Below are 26,340 nucleotides of genomic sequence, written 5' to 3'. Positions count from 1 at the left end.
CCTAAGTTACTAGTTTAAGTTAATTTTTTTGTTGTTATAAATGCTATAGATTTTTAACAATATCCAATAATTTATAAGTCAATAATACATAACTAAGATATCCAGAAAATAGTAAATTTATATATTTAAGACCATCCAGAAGCAAACATATAGTGGCCATATATATATTTAAAACAGACATTTTTTTTCTTACTTCCTCTAGCTATAATTTCAAGGGAACGGCCTCTTGTTACCTGTTGAATCTAATTCTCATGGGCACAGAGGTTTTGTAGCAGGACCAGCCATCAGCTTTCTGAACGGAAAGCTGAGAAGCCGTTGGTGCTCCTTGTGAGGAGCTTGGACAGATCAGGCAGCCTCAGAATGCTTCTAGCTTGATCCAGGAAGAAGGTGGGGGCTTTTCCAGCATGCTAGACACCTTGCTGCAGGTGCTAGGAGTGAAATGACTTAAAACTAAGTCAAGGGTTAACAGAACATGAAACACATAGCAACAGTCAAGCAAGTAAACAAAACTACAGACATAGACTGACAGGCATGGACAGACACCAACAAAACCCAGCTTCAAAACCAGACAGAGTGCTGTGTGTTGAGTCCCCTGGGAGGAGATCTCGTGTAATCCTACCCCCTTTCCCAGGTGGAGAAAAGGGGTATCCCCTTTATTCTCCAGACTTGGGGCTTAAAATGACTGCATCCAACCTCTCCCCATTGAGTCGCTCACAGTCCTGACTACCAATCAGCATGGAAAAGGTGTGCAGCAAACCATCGATATCTCACTGAGATCGGTGCTCGTGGTTTGTATACTTGCACTACAAGAGTCTTAGGAAAGGCTGGTGAGGTTGGTACACTGGTTCTCACTTGCCTGCCTTACATGACTTAACAAAAGGCCATTATCTTTCCTACTCAGGGAAGTTGCTCTCCAGTTCGGAGTAAGATTTAGGTTTTAAAGGTTTTTGCCTTTCTGCCCTGATAGCTATAGCTTGGTGCCCCTTAGCTCACAGTTGTGTAACCTCACAGTTACAGAATGGATGCCTAATTCCAAGCATACATCCTGGAATAGTTAAGCTCCTGGTGGAAGTAAAATGCCATCCCTCTGCTGCGTGCTTTATAGAGACAAAGGTGTTTGTCAGAAGTTTCCTCAGTTGACTTCTTCATGCATCATTGGCCAACTTAGCCACGTGCCTGTTCCTAAGCCAACAACAAGTAAAAGGAAATGGCATCACCATTTGTTTGGCGTGGCCAAACCATTAACTTGGAGCCAGGAGGAGGAGGGAAACCTGTTGAGTAGAAAACCAGTTTCCTATGCCTGCTTTTTTTTTTTTTTTTTGGTTTTGACTTTAGTCCTTTTCATTTAGGATGAAAACTTTCAGTTCCTAGCATGTATCAAGAACTGTTATTTCACACTAAAAAGATACCGTCCACATACCGTTTTTTTTTTTTTTCTTTGACATAAGGTCTCACTGTGTTTCTCTGCCTGACTTTAAACTCCTGAGCTAAAGTTGTCTGTGTGTCCTATCTTCCTATCTTCTGAGTAGCTGGAGAATGCAGGCAGGTGCCATTCTGCCCAGCTTTCTGATTTCAAAATATGGAGTAGACCTTCCTACACCTCTTCTTGGCCATTTTTCTTCCTAGAGTTTTTTTTTGTTTTGTTTTGTTTTTTCCTGTTTGAGCTACTGAAGCAATTCTCCAGGTTCTGTTCAATTCTAAGTGGTATTATTACTGATTTGTGTGTGTGTGTGTGTGTGTGTGTGTGTGTGTGTCTGTGTGTCTGTGTGTGGCTGCTGGGAATGAAACCCAGATTACATTGTCTGGTAGACAAGTCCTCTACCACTGAGCTATGTCCTGAGCTCAGAGGAGCTCACTATCTTGGTTGCTACAGAAAAACCCACCTTAGAAAGTCCTATATCCTACCATCTTTGTTCAGTTTATGACAGAAGCTGTTCCTTGCCTCTGTCCTTCTATTCTTACCTTTAAAATATGCCACCTTCAGCATGGTGGCACATGCCTTTAATCTCAGCACTCAGAAGGCAGAGACAGGTTAATCTCTAAGTTCAAGGCCAGCCTAGTCTTCAGAGCAAGTTCTAGGACAGCCAGGGCTACACAGAGAAACCCTAGCTTGAAAAACCAAACCAAACCAAAACCAACCAAACAAAAAAACAATGACACCTTTTATTCTTCTATCTCTGCATAACACCCTGCAGCCTTAGTTCCCACAGGTCAGTTTTGGTACAACTGCAAGCTTGTTTTTTTGCTTTCTTCCTGCATCATTCACTCACTTCCATCCCATGTCTTGTTGATTTTGCTTCTCTAGTTACCTGTCAGTTCTCCTGTCTGTTTCCCTCTTGAAAACCATCTGTATTTGAGGAAGATCCACCAGTTCACATGCCCTGTGGCTTGAGTTCTTCTGTCTGTGCCCATTAGGATTGCGGTTCGGATAATAATATTGGCTTGAGAGGGGACCTGGGTGAGAAAAGAGAGTGTTGAAGGGGCGTTAGCATTATCTGAACCGCCCAGGCCTTTTACTGCAGGAATGCCTCACATGTGTTTACACAGTTGATAAAAGGGAACACTCTAGCCTGGCGTACAGTGCTTCCCACGCTCTTCCCAGTTCTACCACTTCTCTTCATGTGAACTTTCTTTTCTGCTCAAACTCATGTGCCTCTTTCCCTAACACCAGCTGAGCTGTAGCTCAGAGCACAACCTCGGGTCACATGATCTGTCCCTCCCCCTCCTGGCCTACACAACTCCTGCTCCTTCTCCAAGCATTTGGGACCTAAACTGTCCAACGTATCCAGTGGCCCGCACTGCCCAGAAATCTCCCCGCCCCAGCTCCTCTGAATGTTTGTCAGCCATCAGGGATCTAGCAGTGGACATGGCTGGCCCTTTATGCCATTCACCTCTGCTCTTTGGGAGCTACTTAGAGGGTGTGCATTCATTCTTGCTGTCTTTGTTCATTCAGTGATGGCGCTCAGTGTGCCCAGACTGAACAGAATCGAAGGCAATTAGGGTATCAGCCTTCAAAGACAGACTTTAAAATTTGATCTCTAAACTGGTGACATGGGCCCCTAATCTCTGTAATACTTGGTAGACTGAGGCAGGAGGATCACAAGTTCAAAGCCTGCCTGGGCTACTAAGTGAGTTTAAGGCAGATCTGGTGACTTGTTGAGAACCTGTCTCAAAATTTAAAATGCTAAACGGGTTGAAGATGCAACCTGATGGTAGGGAGCTTACCCAGAGTGCTTCCCATTAGCCAGAACAGCTGAATGAGCTTGTGGCCTTTACATGTAATACCTCTGAGAGTGTAGCCTGAGGCATCACTTCAATACCACATTGCAATTTTTTTTTAACTTTAAAACACTTAAGACCCCGAATTTGAATTTGAGTGTGGATGTTCCCAACCTGCTTTGTGTGAGTGGCTCCTCTAACCCTGTAATCACCTTTCGAGATCTTGGATCTCATATGCTCCCTCTAGTTTTCTGCTTTCTTCCCAATCTACTGGAGGTTGAGAATGAAGGGAATGGGTTCTGCGAGTGGGTTAGATATCCCAGAAGCAGTCCAAACTGCTGTCTTCCTTGAAATGATTTTGTTCAGACGTGTCCACACTGCAGGCATAGCTCACCCACTATTTATCCTAGGAGAGGCAGCCATGGAGTAGGCCAAAGGGAACAATAATGAGGCAGGGACGTGGGGCTGGGGCAGTAGAAACACTAAAAGCAGAGAACTAAGTCTCATTGCCCAAAGCTGCTGCAGAATGGGAGCAGCCCCCGCCCTTGGTGTGGCCAGTGCTTGCTGGCTTTAATAATTGTGTTCTGAGCAGCATTTGAGCTGGTATTTAGACAAGTCTAGAATGTGAATTCTTGCAGGGGAGGCAACCAGGACAATCCCTCTTTGTTCCAGTTCTTTGAGGACTACGGAAATCATTTTAAAACAATAACCCTCCTTCCTGGACTCCGTTGCTTGTTTGTTTGCTCTGAGGAATGCTTGGTAACTCTGCTCTCTGAGACTCGCATTTAAATTCTGTGCTCTTGACCCCTGGTAAAAGGCCAGGTTTGGGGTCTAGGAAGAGACAGTGGTGTGCTAATTGTGCAATATATTCTGTTATATGTTGCCTGCTCCTAAAGGACCATGGGCCTTTTAGTCATCCACTCAGCAAAATGTTTCCAAGAACTTAGTTATAGACCCAAGACATTCTAGAAATGATTTGTAGTAGAAAGAAGTAGAAGAAGTAGAGCTATCTGCAGCATATATATTATGATTGGATTCCCTTTGACTCCAACCAGAAACCAGGCTGCTCACATTGGAACTATTGCCTCATTGAGCCATCAGACCTTTTTAGAATGTTTCTCATTCAGACAGCAAAGGCTGAGCAGGGCAGAGGGCTACCCAGGGCCTGAGGCAGTCAGGAAATACAAATAAATTTAATGGAGCAGTTGTGGGCCTCTAAGGGGACTTTCAGCTTTCAAGAGTTCTCCTCTCAGGAACATCAGATCACCTGGAATAGTTAGAAATAGCCAAGGTAGGACCATACCCTAACTTGCCAAGAGTTATGCTAATTTTGACAAGGTTACAAGAGACTGAATCGTTTGTATGCACACTGACCTTTGGGGGATGATGCAGGGAAGACTGGGATTTAACCTGGTCTAGGTGAGAAGATGAAAGAAAGCCTTTCCCAGGAAGTGCCTTCCCTGTTGCCATGTGAGGACTGAATGGAGGCCTGAGGGGAGATAAAGCCAGATGAAGGGTGGTGGCAGGTAGCTGGTGGGCAGATTTGGGACTGAAAAGCCCAGTGTGATGACAGCTAAGGCAGGGCCAGCTGGGAAAGGCTGTGTAAGCCAAAGAGCTGAGATCCAAGTTGGACTGAAAAGGAATACTGCCCTAATTTATATACCAGGAAACCAAAACACAAATAGGTTGAGGAATTTATCCAAAGCCACGTAGCTGATCACTCCCAGATCCATGGATACAAACTGGAATTCATACCTTGGCCAGTGATCTCAAAGCCCGTTTTCAGAATCACTACAGTAAGACCATAGGAGACAAACTATAAACATGACATTATTTTTATTAAATTTTTTTACGTGCATGACTATTTTACCTGTGTGTATGTCTGCGTACTGCACATTTTCCCAGTGTCCTAAGAGGCCAGAAGAGGGTGTAGGATCCCCTGAAACTGGAGTTACAGATAGTTGTGAGCTGCCACTTGGGTGCTGGAAATGAGCCCCAGTCCTCTGAAAAGGGCAGCCAGTGCTCTTACCAATGAGCCGTCTCTCCAGCTCCACGTAATACTGTGTTGTGTGCATCTTTATTGCTTAGCATTTGATGAATTTTATCATAAAATAGCTTAACAAACACAAGACAATTAAGACTGGAATAAAATAGCAAAACCTACAAACCAAGAAGAGCCGTAAGTTCTATTTGTGGTATTAAAGGAGGATAACGCTTTCCACCCACAAGTGCAGATATCTTTCCAAGAAGGACCCTGTTTCCTGTCATTGCTCTGTAAGCAGCTTGCATCTACACACTGTGAGGTCAAAGCTCTTTGTGGCTTACCAGGGCCTCTTTTACTCCTTTCTGTCTGTCCTGCCGTCAGGGGTGTGCAGCAGCTCCCATGGCAGGAATGCAGAAAGAGACCCAGTGCAGCCCCACCCCTCTGCATCCCAGCGCAGATAGGTGCGGCCTGAGCAGCAGCACCAAGGTGCCTTCGCTCAGCACAGTCTGGTACACTCACCAGATCCCTCATGGTCAAGCTGGCCATTGTGGTCTCTGCAGGGAAGCATGAAAGTGCACATGTCCTTGGTGGTACAGGGAGCTAAAAGAGCAGACAAGCGATTCTGAAGCTACCCTTCATCATGGGAACCTCCAGTCTAATGGCAGAGGCATTGCCCTGACATTCAGAAAACTCTAAGTGGGAGGAACAGTATCCATTTCCATGAAGTCCAGACTGCCCCAGGAGAGTTCCAGGTCAATGGGGGAAACAGAAAGCACAGACACAGGTGGAATTGGAGCACTGGAGTCAAAGTTACCAAAGTATTACAAAAATAAAGCCAGAGCACCGTAGGCCGGAGGACTCTGGAGCATGAACTGAGCCTCCCGCCTTTTCCTACTAAAGCAATAGGCACTTAAATCTACCAAATCAGAAGCCTGTAGAGACACTGGTGGCCCCGGCTGTGTTGCTCTTAGTGATGACAAGTTCTCTGCCCAGGACTTGTTTCAGATTGCTACTCAGCCAGAGACAAGGGACCCTCCTGAGACTGAGGGGGGTAGCTGGCAATGCTAGGTTACCTTTCTTCTCCGTTTTACAGCCAAGGCTGGTGGTGCCAGTCTATGACACAGCTGTTGGTTCCCACCTAAGGAGAACAGCTGGGCCTTCCAGAGCACTGTCTAGCATGGGGTATATTTGTTGGCTTTGGCAAAATGGCACCCTTCTGTCTCTCCACCATTCCTCCTCAACGCCTCTCCTTGAAACTGTGACTGCAATTGTTGGAATGAGAAAAAGAACCTGAAGCCTGCTGAGAGGGATGTTGGATCAATCAGGTTATTGCTTTTGTCCCACAACTCAGCATTAAAGTAAGAAGGATGGCAAAGAGGGAAGGTCACATGATCTGAAGCTGAGGCACAACTGGTCCACCCTGAGTGTGTGATCTTGGGTGAGACACTTCTGTTTTTCTTCAGAGAAGAGGTTTTATTTGAGCTTTGCTATTATTTTTGACACAGGAGTGATACTGTCCTGAATTCAGCTGCTGAGAATATTGGTGAAATGCTTCAGGAATGCTGGGTCATTTAGTAGCTGATGTTGCTGTTTGAAGAGGAGGCAGATACCCATTCTTGTCCTCACATAGTATTATGCTGATAATATTGAAAAAAATCATGGGATCAGGTATAAAAAATACTTACTAATTATGAGATTCAAATAAGCCAAAATGAATAGTCTGTCTGAATTCAAGCTGTAGGAACCGCTAACTCATGTGCTTGCACTGATGGAAAGATAAATAAATAAATGGGTCAGTGAGAAGGCTCATGGGGGGAAGGCCCTGCCCCAAACCTGATGAACTGACTTTAATTCCTAGGACCCATATGATGGAAGAGAAAACTGGCTTCCAAAAGTTGTTCTCTGGCTCTCTGGTCTACAGACACATGTACACACACACACACACACACACACACACACACACACACTCAAGAGCTAAGGTTTGGAGAACTCAGAACCCAGCTGGAAAATGAGAGCTTACCATGGTACCAGCCTGCATGGTATTAAAAGCCATACTTGGAACTGTAAGCATGGGGAACTTCAGAGAGGCCAGGGAAGCCTGAGTAGAGGAAGCCTTATCTTTGCTGGTGTGAGTGCACTTGGTTTATAACTGATGGTTTTAGATGACTATGTTAGTTACTTTGCTCATTGATGGGACAAAATGACTGGTAAAAGCAACTCACGGGATTTATTTTGGCTTACTGGGGGGACACAGGCCAGCCTGTGTGGAAGGTGTGGTAAAAACACATAGTCTACACGCTCAGGAGGCAGAGAGGCGGATGCCAGTGTTCAGCTGGCTTTCTCTGTTTTATTGAGTCTAGACCCCCAGTCCATGGCTTAGTACCAACACATTCAGGGTGGGTTCTTCCTCCTCAGTTAAGCCTTTCTAGAAGCATCCTCGGATAAGCCCAGAGGTGTGTCTGCTAGATAATTCTAAGTCCAATCAAATTAAATCGATAATCATCACAAATGATTAATCATCACAACCACTTTCTATAGCATTAGCACTGTTGTAGAGTTCAGAGATGCAGACATGAACAAAATAGATAAACCCCTGTCTTTGAGGGATCTTCTATTTTCATGGGAAAAGACATGGTAAATAAAAGCACATAAAAGATCAATGCATTAGCTAAGTGCTAAGGAACTGGTTATAAAATAAAGCAGGTGGGGTTTCAGAATTATTGGGGTGAGGGGTGGCAAGAGAGGAGGATGGAGGAGAGCATAGGGCTCTGAGACACAAAGGTGGTAGGATTTGCTATCATTCAGTTGTGAGGGCAGAGAGATGGAGGGGAGACACAGGGCTTTCAGGGTGTCAGACTGTTTGCAGGGTGCTAGAGAAGGAGAGCTCTAGATATGTTGGCTCTGAGATACTCGTTAGAAACACCAACAAAGGTGTCACATGGACAGGTGGCTGTGTGGTCTGAATGAAGGTCAGGAGGTGTGATTAAGATTTAAAACTAGAGGTTTTCAACATAAGGATGAGACTCAGGCTGTGAATGTGTCAAGGACACCAGAACGGGATGTGTGTGGTAAAGAGGAGATCACAGGGTGCAGCCCAGACACTCAGCTTCAGAAAACTGAGAGAAGAGGACCTGGTATAGGGGATAGAGAAGGAAAGAGACTTAAAGGTCGTACTTAAAGGTAACAAGGAAAGGTGTATAAAAAAGTGATCATCCTTGTTAGATTAAGAAAGATGAGCTGGGCATAGTAGCAAATGCCTTTAATCCCAGCACTCAGAGAGGCAGAGGCAGGCAGATGGCTGTGAATTTGAGAAAGCCTGACCTATAAAGTGAGTTCAGGACAGCCAGGGCTACACAGAGCCAACCTTGTCTCGGGAGAGGGGGAAAGAAGGAAGAGGAGGCGGATCGAGGCTAGGGAACTGACCTTTCACCATCTCACTAAGCATACTGAGGTCACTGGTACTTGTCTTCTGGTATTGAAATTTAACTGCTAGTATAACAGTATTAAGCAGTGCCACTAACTCAAGGTGCTTACATCACAGTAACTATGCTTCATAAGCAGATAAAGCTGTTATTTGGGGAAAGGATTAGTTATGGGGGGAAGTGTCTATCTTCTTCATCTCTGTGTATGCCCTCTTGCCATGTGGTAGCCCTGCCAAGTTCTGATGCATGTACTTGAAGGTACTTTTCTACCAAGTCAGGCTTATTGAGTTATAACTTATATAGAATGATATTTGTCTTTGTTGGATCTACAGTTCAATGGATTTTGCCAAATCCACGTGATTCAGAAAGCAACACTACAATTAAGATACAGAACATGTCCATCATTCCAAAAAGTCCTCATGCTCCTCTTTTTGTTAATCTTCTTAATCTGTCTCTTTGTCAGTCATACATAATATTTACTTCTGTATCTATACACTGTGTCTCTTAATTGGATTGATTGATTTCTGCTTCCTGTTTTTCTTCTTTCTCCAAATTGCTTTAGCTAGTCTGGCTACTTTAATTTTTCCATATAAGTTTTAGGATAATCTTGTCTATTGCTACTACAAATCATGCAGAGATTTTTTTATAAGAATTGCATAAAACCAGTATGTCAATTTGGGATTAATTTGGCTCTTTGTTATGCTGAGTCAAATCCATCCATGAGCATGGAATTTCTCTCTATTGTTGTGGGTTATTAATATTTATTATTGATTTATCTTTTAGTTAAGCAGTGGTTATTCTTAAACCAGCTGTATACCCAAATCACCACACAGAAACTAGGATTTATTTAATTAACCTAGAGCACAATGCTGGGCAATAGTTATTCCATCCAAACCTCCAAGCCCACATAGTTTCCTTCCATTCAGATTTCACCCATTATACTTGCTTTCAGTCATATCTGAGGTCCGATTCATCTCTCTGCTGCCTATCCCTGCTTTCCTACTCCTCCCCCTCGCTTCTTTTTCCTCCCCTCCAGACTAGGATGTCCCACCCTATTCTTTCCCTTGTTCAGCATTGTGGCTGGTTGTTTTATTGACAATACAGAGAACAAATGGTGGCACAAACTTGAGACAGGTGGTGCTTAGAATAAGCATCACAATGCAATATCTGGACTGAAACCAGAGAGTGGGGTAGAGAAATCATCATTTTAATGAACAAGGGTAAATTGTATATACTCCAAAAGAACATTATATCAATACTCTATTTTTAAATTTTTCATATATTTTCTAAATTTTCACATAAGTCTTGTACATATTTTGTTTTTGCTGTTGTCATTTGAGACAAGGTCTCTAAGCTCCATAGTTCAGGCTATCCTAGAATTCACTATGTAGCCCAGGCTGTCCTCAAATCCATGGTAACCTTTTTGCTTAAGTGTCTCAAGTGCTGGGATTACAACTGTAAGCCACTTTGCTCAGCTTGAGTCATTTATATGTTCTGTTTATTTTACTCCTAAGGATATTTGAGGGGTTATAAATGAAATTGCATATTAAATTTTTGTTTTCTTACGTTCATGGCTTTCATGTAGAAATACAATTAATTTTGTATGTTTATCCCAGGCCACACAGTCTTGATGAATTCATTAGTTATTTCTAAAAATATTTTACTAGATACCTTGGAATTGTCTGTGAAGATCATCACATGAAATTAGAAATAGTTTTCTTTCTCTTTTTCTGAGTCTCATGCCATACATGTCCTTTTCTTGACTTATTAGTGGCTGTGACCATAGCACTGTGGTGAGTAGCAGAGATTGTCTTAGTTAAGGTTTCTATTGCTATGTTGAAACAATATGACCAAGAAGCAAGTTGAGGAGGAAAGGGTTTATTTGGCTTACACTTCCATGTTGTAGTCCATCATTGAAAGAAGTCAGAGCAGGATCTCAAACTGAGTAGGAACCTGGAGGCAGGAGCTGACGCAGAGGCCATGGAGGATGCTGTTCATTGGCTTGCTCCCCATGGCTTGCTCAGCCTGCTTTCTTATAGAACCCAGGACCACCAGCCCAAGGATAAAACTACCTGCAAGGGGCTGGGCCTTCCCCCATCAGTCATTAATTTTAAAAATTAATGTCGGCAGCCTGATCTTATAGAAGCATTTTCTCCGTTGAGGTTCTCTCTTCTCCAATGACTCTAGTTTTTGTCAAGTTGATTTAAAACTATCCAGCATAGTAGTGGAAGGTGAACTTGCCTGTCTCCAATGTTAGAGGAAAGGATTTAGGTTTTTACCACTCAGTATGCTCTTAAATGTAGATTTTTGTAAAAGAAAAAAAAATCAAATTTAGGAAGTTTCTTTCCATGTCTGTGTTTCTCACAGTGTTTTTAAACTTGGAATGCTGCTGAATTTTGTCAGAGAATGTTTCTATATTGATTGATATAGGAACCTGATTTCTTTTTTCTTTAGTCTGTTAATGTGGATTGCACTAGTTAATTTAAAAATATTGACCTAGCCTTGCCTCACTTGAGTGAACTTCATTTATCCATAACGAAGAATTGGTTTTATCTGTCAATGAATCCTGCTAGTATTTTATTGTGGATTTTTGTACCTTTCCTCTGTTTTTTTGGTTTTTTGTTGTGTGTTTATTTGGTTTGGTTTGTTTTTTTGATTCTTCGAGACAAGGTTTCTCTGTGTAGCCTTGGTGTCCTGGAACTCTCTCTGTAGACCAAGCTATGCTTGCAAACAGAGGTCCACCTGCCTCTGCCTCCTGAGTGCTGGGACGAAAGGTATGCGCCACCACCGCCAGCTGAACCCATACTCCTGAGAAACATCATTTGGTCTGCATTGTTTGGCTTGTTCTAGACTTTTTTGGTCTGGTTTGGACTCAAGATAACACGAGCTTCACAGAATGGCTTGGGATGTGACCCTCCTTTTCCACAATCCAGAGATGACGATGATGGCACAGAATCGGGTTAGCCCTTTTTATGTTTGATAGAATTCTCCAGTGAAATAGTCTGGGCCTGGGGCTTTACTTTTGGGGGATTTTTTTTTAAATAATGAGTTCAATTTCCTTAGTGATTATGAAGACATTCCGTTTTTGTTACATATGGGAATGGTCATCATTTTGATGTTTTTGAGATCATGGTTCAAAATTTAGATTTTTCAAAAACCCACTTTATTTAGGGTTCTTAAACGCTTCTATCTCCCTTCCAACCCACTGACCAGAGGGGTAAAAGAAGATTATTAGGAAAAGGGGGTTGTGGACCTTTTTAGACATAGTTTCTTAGGGTGAGTCTACTCTTCATTGTCTGGATACCAGCAGTCCAGTCAAATAGCCAACATTAAACAGCAACACCAAGCAACAGCAACAGGGCCACGATTCAGCAGAAACACCAAAACTCCACCAAATCAGAAGGAGTAAGCAAAAGCCACAAGACACAGCTGAAAGGCCACAAAAAGTTCTCTGTGCACCTTACAAAGAGTAGCAATGCATAAACAATGTCTACCTGTCCGTGGGCTTTTGTTTATCCCTTCTCAGAGTCCATGCAGGCTACTTAAAAACCACGCCCCTTGCACGAGGCAGCTTCCAGCAAAACATCATGTGCCTTCTCACGTGTCTCTTTTCAACTAACCAAGATCATGTGCCCTCCCACCAGTTTGTTTTCAACTGATGATGGACTAAAAACATTTCCACATCCCACATTTGGGAACAAAACAAAACACATAAAAGAAACCAAAACTTTCACTACATCGTGTGTTTTAAATCTTTGTGTCTGGAGTGTTTCCTTTGAGGCATAGGTCTATAGCCTTAGAATGAACATACTGATGATTTCAAAGACTTTATGCTCTATAACTCCCCCCATTTGCATGATACATTCCTAAACTGGGAGACTCAAAATCATCAGTTTGTTCATTCTAAGGCTGCTTATCAATTTAATATGATTCTAATGAAAAAAACATTATGTAATTTTCTTTTATGAATTAGGGAATGTGGGTGCTAGGGAGACAGCTCACTCAATGAAGTGATTGTATAAAAGTGTGAGAACTTGAACCTGATCCCTAGCATCTACATTAAAAGCTTGGGTGTGGTGGCCCACTCTTATGGTGGCTCAATTTATCCTCTCACTGCTGGGGAGTCCAAGAAAGGAGATTTACTGGGTCTGGCTGAGAGATCCTAACTCAAAACAAAAACAAGGTGGATGCCTTCTGAGGAATGAAAGCTGAACTGACCTCTAGTTTCCGTATGCACACGCACACATGAAGAGAACATCAGGGAAACTGTGTAGTTCATGTAGAAAAAAACTTGTAGAAAACAAGATAAAATAAATTATAAAACTAAAGTAAATTTAAATGGAGTGGTATTACCATGAAGAGACAGACAAACAGATCATATTGAGGAATGGACCCAAATACATTTTTTTTTTTTTTACCGTTTGATGATTTCTTATATGTATGCAATGTATTTTGGACATTTTCACACTCCCATTACTCTCTATCATACCCTCCCACTCCCTTAACCTTTTCTTCTTTCCAGAAGTCTCCCCCTTACTCTCAAGTCTTTTGTTTGTTTTGTGAACAACCAGGTTTAACTAAGATTGCTTCCATAAACAACTCCCCTCTTCCAACAACTCCTCATCCGAAGGTGAGGCTGGCACAGATAGGAGATAACTACAGCTTGTGTGAGTCTGTGGGTGTAGCATCCGTGCTGTCTCCTGGAGACCCTGTTTCATGGCACTTTCCCCATTCTCCAGCTCTCCACATTCTCCAGCTCTTCACATTTTCCCCTTTCTGCAGTGTTTCCTGAGGCTGGGGGTGGGGTTGATACGGATGTCACTTGAGTGATTTGTTCTCCGCACTTTGACCAGTTATGAGTCTCTGCATTAACTATAACCCACTGCAAACAGCTTTTCTGAGCGATACTGAGAGCAACACTAATTTATCAGTCTAAATATTAATGTTTAGAAGGCAGTTCAACAACATGACCATCTAGAAATGCAACAGTAATCAGCTCCTCCTCACCACAGCAACCTATGATCTCCCCAGCCATGGATTTTTGCAGCACTAGGCATGACTCCCTTCATGTAGAGTAGGCCTCAGCTGCAACCATAAAGTGGTTGGTTGCCCGGCAACAGTCATGCTGATGTTGTTTCTGTGAGCATATCTTGACTGGCATGTTGGTATTGTAGCTTGCAGGATTCATAGCTGAATAATAATGTTGATGACTTTTCTCCTTAAGCAACTTTCGTAGCACCTTCTAGGTCTATGAAAGTAAGGAAAAAAAATACTAATTTCTCTAAGTCCAGCAACCTACTTCTGAATATCTGTAGCCATCTAGTCCTGGTAGCCAACCAAAAGCAATGGAAACAGCCTGTGTTATTTTGGAGGCCTCTAGGCCTCCTGGACAAACAATTTATAGGAAGGTGTCTTATACCTGGCACTGGGTTTTCATTTCCTAACTCGTGGCTTATGGAGGCTACATTATTCACCTCTGCAGGATTTCTCCATCAAGTTCTTTTTAAAAAGAATCATATTTTTTTAAAAAAAAATGGCAGATTTCCAAATGGCTTTTTCTTATGTCCTTAATTTTGGTTAACCTTTCCTTCATCTTCTTTCCTCCCCATTCCTGCTTAATCATTTTCACCCCTACACCCAGTATTCTGTTCCTCTATTTACTTAGTGGTTTCTTTTTGCCTTTGTGTATGTGTGAGATGCATGCGTGACTATGTGTGCATATTTGGATGTACGAGTATGGGCAGGCACATGCCATGGCACACGTGAGGTCAGAGGAGAGCCTCAGGTTGGTCTTCACCTCCCACTGAGCTGGAGAGAAGATCTCTCGCTGTTCACTGCAGTGTACACTAGGCTAGCTGGCCTATGACTTGCAAGGATTATTCTGTCTCTCTGTAAGAGTGCTGGTGTGATAGGTGTGTGCTCCTGGGCCAGCTTTACATAGGTTCTGGAGATCTGAGCTCAGTTTCTCATATGGGCATGGCAGATGACTCTACTCACAGAGCTACCGTCACTGACCCAAAGACAATATTTAAATCAAGGTAAACAGTGAACACTTCAATAACCAGTGTTGGGAAAACAGTCTTGATAACACTAGATTCTTCCTCACATAAGTTCAAAGGAAGTTTCAGGTGGATAAAAGATTAATCACAGATAATGACAGTACAAAATTGCTAGCAGAAACATGGTACAATTTAAAGATAACTTTGAAAAAAGAAAGCCTGTGTCTGACACAAAATACTGACAAAAATAAAAGGTCTGTTGAGCTAGGAAGAGATTTTTCATGCCAAAAACACTACATGGTATAGTGGTTTGTATTTCCCCTAAAAAGAAGTAATTTTCTCAGTAAAGATTCCTTCAAACAGAACAGGAACAATTCAAAGAAAATGAAGATGTTTACCCTAACTCATAATAGGAAAAAAACCAGGAAAGAGATACCAATTTCTGTGTATCAGACATCCAGAAACAGAAAGACAAACACCAGTGATGTAGTTTGTTAGGAGTGGAGACTCGAGGCCCTCCTGTTCGCTGCGGTGGGAGAGCAAGGTGCGATTCATGGAGAGTAAGCTAGCCAAATTCTCTGCTATTCAAAAGTCTACATTCATGAATTGATCTCAGAGAGCAGGTGAGATGCCTCAGTGGGTAAAACTGCAAGCTTAATGACTGAGTTCGATCCGTGGGTCCCATGATAGAAGGAGAGAGCACACTCAACAGAGATGTCCTCTGACCTCCATACAACCACCATGGCACATGTGTACACACACTCATACACATCATACACACACAGAGACACAATAATAAATAAAATAAAACCATCGTTTCAGTAAATTGATCCTAAATATAGTCTTGCAAAGGTAAGAATTCACATTTACCAAAGACAAATGTCAAAGCCGTTTTTCATATCAAGTAGTTATAAGCCACTCAGTTGTCCCTCAAGAAAGGGCAAAGTAAGCAAGTGATATATTCTCATCTTGTAACGCTAGGCTTCTGTTAATGTGATAGCTTTATGTGAAATAATACAGGGTAATATCTGGGATATTTATTAACTGGGGTTGGGAAGCAAGGTAGGAAAACTTGAATAATATTTATTTTATTTTTTAAAAAAATTATTTTGATTTTAAGTATATGAGCTTTTGCCTGCATGTATGTATGTGCATGGGTACCTGGTGCTTGAGCATGCCAGAAGAAGGTGCTACATCACCTGGAACTAGAGTTAAGAACAATTGTAAACTACCATGTGGGTGCTGGGAACCAAACCCAGGTCCTCTGCAATGCTGTTAAATGCTGAGCCTTATCTCCAGCCCCAGTATTCATTTTTTTGAGACAAAAATCTCAGTGTGTAGCTAGTCCAAGCAGGCCTCAAATTCACCGTGTAGCTCAGGCTGTCCCTAAGTCATGGTTTTCTTCCTCTAGCACCTGAATGCTAGGATTGAAAGTGTGAGCTACTGCAGCCATCTCTTGTTTTCATACCCATCTAAGTGTGCACAGACTCTGGAAGGGTGCGTAGTGTCTGTCGACAGTGGCTGGCCTACAACAGTTGAGTGAATAGTACTTAGGAAGCTGGATGAAGGCAGGCTTGGGAGGGACAGTTACAAATAAAATCTATTTTTACAATGTATTCTTTTGTATCTCCGTGTGTGGGATTAGCTACTCAAATAATAAGTGAGAAAAAAAAAATCTTTAACTGTCTCTGCAAGAGAAAGAAACAGAGAGAAGGATCTTGTTCTCTGAGCACCGACTGTGTCTCCACAGGGAGCAAGAGCAGCAGTGAAAAGCCATGAGATCTGGGGCTCGTCCTAGGCAGTGTGTGCTTATGGCACCTTGGGATTCCCAGGTGAGCGTCTAGAGAGTGTTCTGTGCCAGCATTTCTGTGGCAGAGGGAAAGACAGTCACAGAATGCTCATCATCTGACATGCCTGGTCCTCCTGCTGCTGGGAGCATCTGCTGTACCATCCCTCCCCTCCCCCAGCCCAGACTTCATGCAGAGCAGTGGGTGCTGTCTTCTACATGCCATTGCTACCTTCCAAATTCTTGGGCAATTCCTAGAGCACACAGCAAACTCACCATGCTCCCATCCTTCTGAAATCCACAGCGGCTGCTCTTGCCATCCGTATACTATCGGTGTCCGTGTGGTTAGGTGTGTCAGGTGTCCTTCCTGGAAGCCTGCTATCCCTGGGTCCAAAGAGTCCTGTCCCTGAGACTGTTCCCTGAATTCAAAATCTCACTTCTTAGCCCCAAAGCCCCATGAATGATGATGAAAGTGTTGGTGGTGGGTGTAATTGTACTCTCTAATGTCTGTCTGTCAGTCTTCAAATCACAGCCCTTGATTGATCTCATAATGGTTCCATAAGGAAGAACTGATCTCTGGTTTTGAACCAGCAGCAAAATAGTTGTGCGAAGATTTGTTTTCACACCATTTCATCCAGTGTTAAAAGGGCAGGAGCAACTATAACCTGATGAATGGAAACTAGTTAGAATTTCTTGGGAGGAAAGGGGCAATTCTTTGCTTCCTGAAGACAAAATATAGCCAAATTGCCATATTTTAATGTATCTATGTACAGCATTTTAATTTCATTTTTAGGGGTTTTAAATATTTTGTTATGCTTTATAATTACATCACATATTTGCGTATTCCAAAGCCACAAGGGAAAGAAAGTGCTTTTAAAAATCTATTCCCTATCCCTGCTTCTCCATTTCCCTCATGGGAAATGTGTAATTTGTGCTTTGTCCTTTAAGCATTTGTAAAAATACAACCATATACATGTGCACTTTTGTATCTCTTTCCCATTCTAAAATAAATGGTAACATACTAAACATACTGGTTTTCTTCTTCTTCTTCTTCTTCTTCTTCTTCTTCTTCTTCTTCTTCTTGTTCTTCTTGTTCTTGTTCTTCTTCTTTTTTTCTGTCAGCTTTCTCTCCTTGACCCTGGAAGTCACAACAGGCTTCCAACACAATATAAGGGCATATTCTGAGTAGATTCCTACTGCTGAGATGGCCGAGTCAAAGGCCAAAGGCCTCCTTAGTATGCTGGGGAGCTGCAGACACTGCACTCACTCTGCGAGAGGTTAGCATTCCTGCAGACTTCAGATGAGAGTGTCATCTGTATTATGAGATGTATTAACTAAGAAAAGTTAGATATTTGCTTGAAATAACTAGTGCGGGTGTTTGTTGTTAGTCAGGCTTTCCTACCAGGGTGACAAGATACCTGACACAAACCACTTGAGAGAGGCAAGCTGTATTTAGCTCACCAGGGGCAGGGAAGGCACGACAAAGCAGAACTGCTCAACCAGGGCGGCCAGGAAGCACAGTGGAGCCAGAACAGGAAGGGGCTGGGACAGAATTCAGTCCCCGTAGCCTCCTTCCTCCAAGCAGCCCCCACTTTCCACAGTTCCATCACCTCCCAATTGTCTGTTTAGCCTTTGAATCCATCGATGGATTAAGTCATCCTTCAGGTGAGAGCTCTCACGAGCTGATCTTCTCTGGAAATGCCCACACAGACACACCCAGAGGTGTGCTCACTGCTTTCTTCTCTACCCAAGTTGACACTCAAGACTGACGTCTCAGGACTTGAACCTCCCAGATGCTAACTGGCTGCTCTCAGTGGCTTACTGTTTCACTTTGTCGTATCTTCTCCCCATTTTACAGATGAAATAATATATAATACACACATAGGCAAAGCCCCACTCTTGTTGACAGTCATATCTAATGCTAGAACTTAAAGATAAAGTGAGAATCCTTTTCAGTGTGCCACAGTTTTGTTTTGTTTTGTTTTGTTTTGTTTTGTTTTCTGTCAGCTTTCTCTCCTTGATGCTATGGATATTGTAATGAACTTGTTTGTTTTTCTGGATATAGGAAAAAAAAAACATGGTGGCTTTTCTAAGGAAGTTAAGAAATTAATGAGACATTTATGGATAAATTCTCCCTTGAGTGTGGGAGAGACTCTTCCATCGATAACTTAACTCCTTTCAGGTCAAGGGGAGTTAGTAATTCCATTGTGGCGTTCGATCACTAAGGTGTAATTCATGTATGGGCAAGCAAACCACTAGTCCCAAAGGCCAGTAACTTAAGCACCTTGCACACTCACTCTGCCGTTTTCTTGCAGAGCGAACAAAGATACCTTTATGTTCTGCGGAACTACAAATGGATGTAGACGAAGATATCATTTTCTGAGTGACTTAAAAGTTCAAAAACCACAGCGTCTTCCCACACACATACCTGGAGTAACCCTGGGTTCTTTTCTGTGTTTGCTTTGGGACAGGTTGATTGACTTATGTGCAGTTTGGGAGCCTGGAGTCTTCTTGCCCTGTGTAGACGGGAGCAGAGCCTCCCCTGGTGTTTCGAGAAACAGGCCGAATGAGGCAGAGAAGGTATGCATGGGACCTGGCCTGAGCTTGAGTTGGAGGGTGGAGTGGGAATGGACATTGTTTCCCCCTCTCCCAGGCTCTTTATCTGGCCCCAGGAATGTTCGAGGACTCCACATCTTTCTTCTCCTCAGAGGCCCGCCCTCCAGGGAGGCAGTGCTGTCCTAGGAGGGGCAGTCAGCTGGTCTGAGTTTCTGTCACTGTCTCTTCTGTCCACCTTAATTGAACAATTGGTTCGTTAATGATCCTCAGCCTTTTGCCTGGGCCTCCACACCCTGGGAACTTCCTAAGACAGCTCCGGCATATGGGGGACAGTCTGAGAGCCCCTCCTCTGGGTGGGGCTTGGGGCCTTGGCAGATGGATGACTGCCCAGGGGCAAAGAGCAGGGAGGCTCCCCGGCACTGAGGCCACACCCTGAGTCCAGGGTCTGCATTGTTCTCTTCTGGAGTAGTTTCTACTGCCCTGGCAGCACCTGCCTTCCCCAGGAAGGGTGGAGGCCAACATACAAGAATGGAGGAGGATTTTGCTTTCATCAGAGCAGCCGATGGAAGAGGACAAGCCAGGAGGCTGTCGGGGAGAGGGGCTAAGGCACCTGAGCAGAGAAAGGTCTTTTTCTTTTTTAGTTTGATCATGTCTGCAGTGTCTATCTTGCTCTAGCGTCCTCAGAGGCTCTGTCTTCCCAGCGGCTGAGGAGGCAAAGGAAAAGATGAAAAAGACAGGGTGAATGAGGGTGACATGGTGTGGAGATCCACGTAGCCTCCATGAGGGCCCCCTTTGGACCACAGAACTGTCAGCTTAGGGGACCTCTGGGGAGATTTACCTGACTCCGGGAGCTTTTTCATCCCACCATCATTAGGAACTATACTTCCATGTGTACCTACACGTGGAAGGATGACAAGAGTGGCGTTAGTCTCTTTCAGTGGGCTCTATGGGAATAGTTCTCCAGTATTCAGCAGACTCAAAGAGCTAGTCCAGCTTTCGGCCTCCACAGCCCCCTCAGGCACTTTTTTGTTACCATTCCTGCTCTCTAATCTACTTTCCTAGAGTCCCTTTCTGGCCTTCTTGCTGCACAAACACACTGGAGCCCGGAGCTCACTGAGTGTGATACTGCCCAACAGCAGCTCTGGAACTCAATAGGAAGGTCCCTGATCTGAGCATGCTCAGTGCAGCTGTGTCTCAGATGTGCTCTTTGAGTCAGCGGTCCTCAGCACTGGCTCTGTTTTTCTTCTTTCATCACATTCACTAAGTGTGCCGTAGAGGGCTGGTTTTCTTGCCATGTGGTCACACGCATAGCCAGACGTAGTGAAGAGGAAACACCTTCCAAAGACTGACGGATAGAGAAGAACCTGAAAGAATGCAGAAACTACACGCAAACAGCATGTGACCATTGTGAGAAGAGGACCCTCCTGGGTTCCTGGCCAGTGACAATGGTCATCCTTACCATAGTGTTTATTTGTTCCTGCATGTGGGGACTCATGTTCTGTACACACATCCTTCTCCCATGTTCTCTCACGGCAGTCCTTCCAGACAAGACACCTTAGTACTCACTTTTTCCTGGTGACAGAATCCAAGTCATAGAGGCTAAGGACTTGCCAGCGCCTCACCTGAGATGGTGCCATGCCTGCTTTTGTATCCCAGCACTCTGGGATCTCTGTGGCTCACTTTAGGTTTGGGGCAGAGGGTGTTACCAGCTTGCTTTGTCTGGGTTTCAGGGACTGCATGGTGATTCCAAGCACTTGTCCTCTGGGTCCCAGATGTGATTGGGACTTGGTGGCTCCAGCTGGGAAGCCTTCTCAGGAAGGAGGCCTGCCCTTCAGGTCTCCTCTGTCTCTTCTCCCTTTGTTCTCAGCCCACTGCCATCTGGAGCCGCCTCAGTCATCTGCTTCTGAGCCTTGCCCTTTCCCCTCTTCTCCCATCCCAGCAGGAGGAACCTCCCTGAGCCCAGGGCCTCAACTCATTGTCAGCTGTGGTCCCTCAGAGCAGACACCTGTCCTCTGACACAGGAAAACCATGCAGCTTCCCCAGGCCTTCAATTTCACAAATGAATCCATTTGGTTAATTACACCCCACCCCAAAGCCCCTCTGCCTGTCAGCTAGAGACAGCCTCCTCATCTCAGGCCCCACAGACACAGTGTGCTCACTTCCCACAGCTGTGGATGCACGGGACCAGGACTGGGGACTGTTTGGCTTCTCAAAATTGATTCCAGGCTATCTCCAGTTAGTCACCTTTGCCCATGGGAGCTGAGACAGGCAGGGGTAGGTGTGGGGTGTGGGTGGCAGTAGAGACAGCTGGTGCCTAGGAGCTCCTGTTGTCTACCTCCTTTCAGGGGTAGGGGTGTGTGTGTGTGTGTGTGTGTGTGTGTGTGTGTGTGGTGTGTGTGTGTCTGTCTCTCTGTGTCTCTGTCTGTCTGACTGTGTGTGCGTGCGTGTGTGTGTCGGTGTCTCTGTCTTGTCTCTGTCTGTCTTTGTCTGTCTGCCTCTGTCTGTCTATCTCTCTCTGTCTCTCTTTTGAGCTGGTTTTACATTGTAGTCCAGGCTGGCTTTGACCTCATAGCCTCCCAAGTGCTGGGCTAACAGGCTCGCCTAGCTCCCCACTGGCCCTTTCTACTAACCCAAGCCCATCTCTCTAACAGAGGCTGGAGACCACCGAGGCTCCCAGTGTCTGGCAGCACATACAGCCACCAGCACTTCTCACAACCAGACTCCTGGGCCAAATGTTGCTACTTAAAACTTGGGAAGAATCTCCCTCTGTCTGTTGCCTCCCCCTTTTTGCAGCCCCCTTCCCACCTCCTGTTTTCACTTTCTTCCTGTCTGTGGGAGCTGCCTGCTGGGGTGGCAGTTGGATGAAGGCTGCTGTCTGCCTAGGATGTAAATGTAATGCAGAAGGGAGAGGGAGGAAAGCGAGAGGGAGGAGGGCGGGCAGTTGTAGCTTCCTCTCCCGCTGGCTTCATCCTTTCTTTCTGTGCCCCACTTGTCACAGCAGACAGGCATTTTTAAAATGCCATGGGGTACCCTGTCTTAGGAGTATCAGCAGCAAACCCACTATTGGCTCCAAGAGGAAGCCCCATCAGAATCATCTCCACTCTCTCGATGGCCAAAGGGCTGGTGGAAGAAATGGTGGGAGGAGGAGCGGGAGGGGGGAGGGGAGCTGCTTTGGGGGAGGGTGTGTCAGAGAAGAAAGGATGAGTGCAAAGGTGCTAGTCTGGTCTGGGGTCCTTTAGGGGCCCCCTGTTCTCATTGGGTGGAAGTAAATAACCTCTATGTCTATGCGGACAGCCCTGTGATGGTCCTGAAAATGAATGGTCGCTCTTTGGGCAGCAGGCCAGCGTGGAATGGTCTGTGCATTGACCCATTTACAGATAGATGAATAGATGTGAAAGGCCAGATGGTCTAAAACCAGGTAGCATATCAGTGTTCCAGTCGTGATTTAGCAGGGATAAATGTCTGGCAGTTCTGGAAGGGCAGGTGTGGTAGAGTTAGAGGCTGGGTTAGACGCTCATGGGCTGACCTGACAATTGTTACAGCAGCCCTGCAGTAAATGAGTATATGTATCCACTGCTACAGACAGGAAGACTGTGGCTTGGAGAGTGAGAACAGTAAGCATCCTGTGACTCTTAACGGGAGGCCCTTAGCATGCCAGGGAGATCACACATCACTTTTTAAAGTTAAATCTCCGAGTTGGGCTCTGGTATATTCCTCCTGCTCTGCATGGGGTCCTGGGTAATGATTAAGCCTGTCTCTATTCAGTTCTGCACTGACACTCCCCTCTGCCCTGGGCTGGGGACAAAGAAGTCATCTCTCTTGCTCACAAAAAGCTCACAATCTGGTCACAGACATGAAGGTCACTGCTCTGGCCAACCCCAAGTTCTCCTATAATTCTCTCTCTCTCTCTCTCTCTCTCTCTCTCTCTCTCTCTGCTCTGCTAGAATCAACCTGGTTTCTAACTGGCTTTAGAACAGTGTTTGGCTACATTAAGCTTGGATCCCACTTGTGGGGTTTGTGTGTCATGAATAGAGGAGGTGTCCTTGGGTGAGTCATGGGCTGGACCTCAAATGGACATCCACTGAGCAGGAATCTATGGGGGAACCTACCTCCAACCTACTGTGCAGTGCTGGCTGTCGGGTGCTGAGGTCTGGAACACAGAGCCGGGGCTTACACTGCTGACCTCCTTTTAGGAAAGAAAATTTTGGCTGTCCTTGAGTTATGTTCTCTTTATCGCAAAAATCTTTTGCTCTCTTAAGCTTTTATTTTCAATTTTATAATTTTTCAATTTTTCTCTTTAACAATAATTCCTTTCAACATGTGGCACTTGATTTTTACATGTATTATATAATATTTTTAAGTATATACATATATATATATGAAATATTTTTTTCAAACTGGGTTTCTTTGTGTAGCCCTGGCTGTCCCAGAACTCGCTCTGTACACTGGGCTGGCTTCTTCAAACTAACAGAGATCAGCTTGCTTCTGCCTCGTGAGTGCTAGGATTAAAAGCGTGTGCCGCCACTGCTTGGTGCTTTGTAAATTTAATCATTTTCCTTTATGAAATGTCAGGTTTTTTCCTAACAAAGTTCCCTAAGTTCTGTTTTTCTTCTTAATGCTTTTGATAACTGCTTTAGTGAGAATGTAACTAGCATGCTATAAATGTGTCCATATAATGCATACAGCTCAAAGATGGTTCATCACGTGTATAGTGTTTTGCTAAGGTCTAGTGTTAGACAGCTACCAACTACTGAATTTTTGTAGTTGTATCACCATTCCCAGTTCCCCCTAGGCCATACCATTAGCAGTCGGACTCTGTCCTGACTATATCCCCAGCCCTAAGCAGTCACTTGTCTACCTTCCATATCCTTGAAGCCACTATTGTAGAGATATCATTACATGGGCCCATGCAATAGGCGGTTTTTGTCTCCAGTTTCTTGACATAGCAAGACATTATTGAGATTCATCCAAGCAGCACTGCACGAGTACTGCACTCCAGCGAGTGGCCAAGTATAGTCCACTGGATGGGTAGACCCTGCTTCGTTTGCACTTGATGGATGACTACCTCTGTGGGAACTCTGTGCTTCCCTCTGGGGAGTCCCAGATCTTGCAATATTAATCCCAAGAATCTCTCTTTGGCATTCTATCTCCTGTCTCCACCTTCTCGTCTGTGTCTCCTCTCTCCGTCCAAGTCTTGAGGCCATTTCCCTTGGGATCTGCCACACAGGATTATGTCACTGTCTCCCTAGCCTTCTGAGCCACTCCCTTTAATGATGGCATGCTGGGGAGACAGCTGGAGCCCTGCCTGGTATCCTGAGACCAGTTTCTTTTTCCCCTCATGAAGAAGGACCAGTGGAGTGTCCAGTGCTGTGAAAGCTGAAACCAGGGCAAGGAGCTCAGGGAGAATGAAACTGGTTTGAGTGCTGGAGATGCAGGGCTCCTGCCGTTTTCAGCTTGCAACATTCCCCTGGAGCTGAGAATGTTGGGATCAGTAAGCAGGCACTTCTACAGCCAGCTCCAAGAAACCTGACAGACAGGTTATCAGGCATTTGTGAAGACACCCAGACCACCTGCTGACCACCTGGAACTACCTGCGCATGCTCTAAATCACCCTATAAAGAGAACAGGAGCCCCCCTCTCTCTCTCTCTCTCCTCCTCCTCTCTCTTCTCCCTCTTCTGTTCCCTCTCTCTCTTCTTCCTCTTCTGCTCCCTGATTCTCTCTCCTCCTCTCTTCTCTCTCTCTCTCTCTCTCTCTCTCTCTCTGCGACCCCTCTCCCCCCTTCCCTTAATAAACCTCCCACGTGGAATCGATCTCGTGGCGTGATTTGTGAACCCGCGTGTAACCCTCACATTCGCACGTTTCCTAACAGAGAATCCCCTCTCCTTCCTCAGACTACTTCTTATGTGGATCTGAGACAGCCTTTGCAATGCTAACTTGTTGGTTCTTTGAGTGCTCTTTGAAAGAAGAGGCCTAGAGTGCCCCTTCACCTGCCACTTCTCTACCCAACCCTGTCTTCTTTCAGAGCTCTCTCTGCCTCTCTCCTCACTTGTTGTTCTGTCTCCCTGGGATGGGTTTCCTGTATCCCTGGGTTATGGTTTGAGTGTCAAATGTTACACCAAGGACTTGGTCTCTAGGATTTGGTCTCTAGGATTTGGTGATACTGGTCTGTGAGGGTGTGGAATGTAGAGAAATAGAGTCTGCTTGGCTAACACAGACCACTAGGGTGAACCCTGACTGCTACCACCATCCATGTCTTCTAGTTCTATCCTTCAAAGGACAAGAGAGGAAATGGAAACACACACACACATACAGCTCCAAAGAACTCTGGGCAGTAGCCTCTATGAGGCCTAGTGACTGCTGGTTGGGTTGTAAGGCTAAGGAATGGGGCCACCTGTATCCACTGGGCTTCCTTGCAGTGCCAGACTGGGATGTTCTGGGATCCAGCTGGCCTTGAGGCAGAACCACAGCATGAGGCAGCATTCCACTTCCTGTGTGGACAGGGATAGAAGTACAAAGATGTCCCTCCCACTGCTGTTGTGATAGGGGATGTGGAGAAAAATCAGTTCAAAGACATGTGCAGACCTGGAAAGCATAGTCACAGTACCAGACACAATGGCCCTACAGTGAGGGCAAGCCACCCCCACTCCAGGGTAACTGGGGCCTTCTGCAGGGCTCTGGTCCTGCTGGTGGTCTATGAGTAGCACAGTGCTCTGGGCTGCTTTCCCACCCCAGGAAGTATGGTGTGACACTAAGTGCTCCCTAGGTCCTTGTAGGTCCTTTCACCTAGAGGGAAAGGTCATTTCTCCCTTTCTTCTCCTCATCATAATGGCTGAATGGTTCACCTGAGGGTTTCAGGTTTCAGTCCATAGATTTGTTCTAGTCATTGTGCAGGAAATGCCTTTTTTTCAGCCAAATTGCTAATGTAAACCCAGGTGTTCTCCTCTGCCTCTCCCCAGAGAGAATGAAGATTGCCTAGACCTTCCCCTACTCCAGAAACCTCAGTGGCCTGACCTGAGGCTCACAAAAGAGGCAACCCTGCTTATAAATTTAATGGAAAGGAGCTCCTCAAGCCTCCCTTAGCACACCACAGCAAATGGAGACCACCCCTTCCATCCCCAAGAAAGCAGTTAGGGAGTCAGCCTTGTGTCAGGTTTTCTTGGCTGTGTAAAAATCCTAGGTGATTGTCGGCCCACATATAAGCCAGGAAGCTAGTGTCTGTCCTCACTGGGCATGGGGAAGGCAGTGCTCAAGAAGCAGGCAAAGGAGCTCCTTCCTCAACACCAAGTGTCCCTGTTAAGGGTACAGTTCCTGAGTCTTCCAGTAGGGGGTAATCCATGCGGGCAGACTGGCTTTCCCAGAAGATGCAGAGATGT

The 26,340-nt window shown here is 44.9% G+C and overlaps 1 protein-coding gene across 5 annotated transcripts in view; it reads left to right on the top strand.

The window, feature by feature from the left end:
* Nfasc (neurofascin) overlaps window positions 1-26,340 on the top strand; it is a 168,309-nt gene that overhangs the window by 54,113 nt on the left and 87,856 nt on the right. For all 5 annotated transcript variants that reach the window (XM_055598206.1, XM_055598204.1, XM_055598205.1 and 2 more), the window contains one exon: window positions 18,882-18,990. Coding sequence is in view for 2 of the 5 variants with exons in the window: in XM_055598204.1 (XP_055454179.1) it covers window positions 18,882-18,990 (109 nt within the window). In the remaining 3 variants the exon portion in view is untranslated. The remainder of the gene's footprint in view (window positions 1-18,881; window positions 18,991-26,340) is intronic.

The sequence above is a fragment of the Psammomys obesus genome, unplaced genomic scaffold (genome assembly GCF_907164565.1).
Source record: "Psammomys obesus unplaced genomic scaffold, mPsaObe1.curated_primary_1811, whole genome shotgun sequence".
Classification (NCBI taxonomy): Eukaryota; Metazoa; Chordata; class Mammalia; order Rodentia; family Muridae; genus Psammomys; species Psammomys obesus.
The sequence above is the reverse complement of the archived record's forward strand: the minus strand, read 5'-3'. Positions and strand labels throughout refer to the sequence as shown.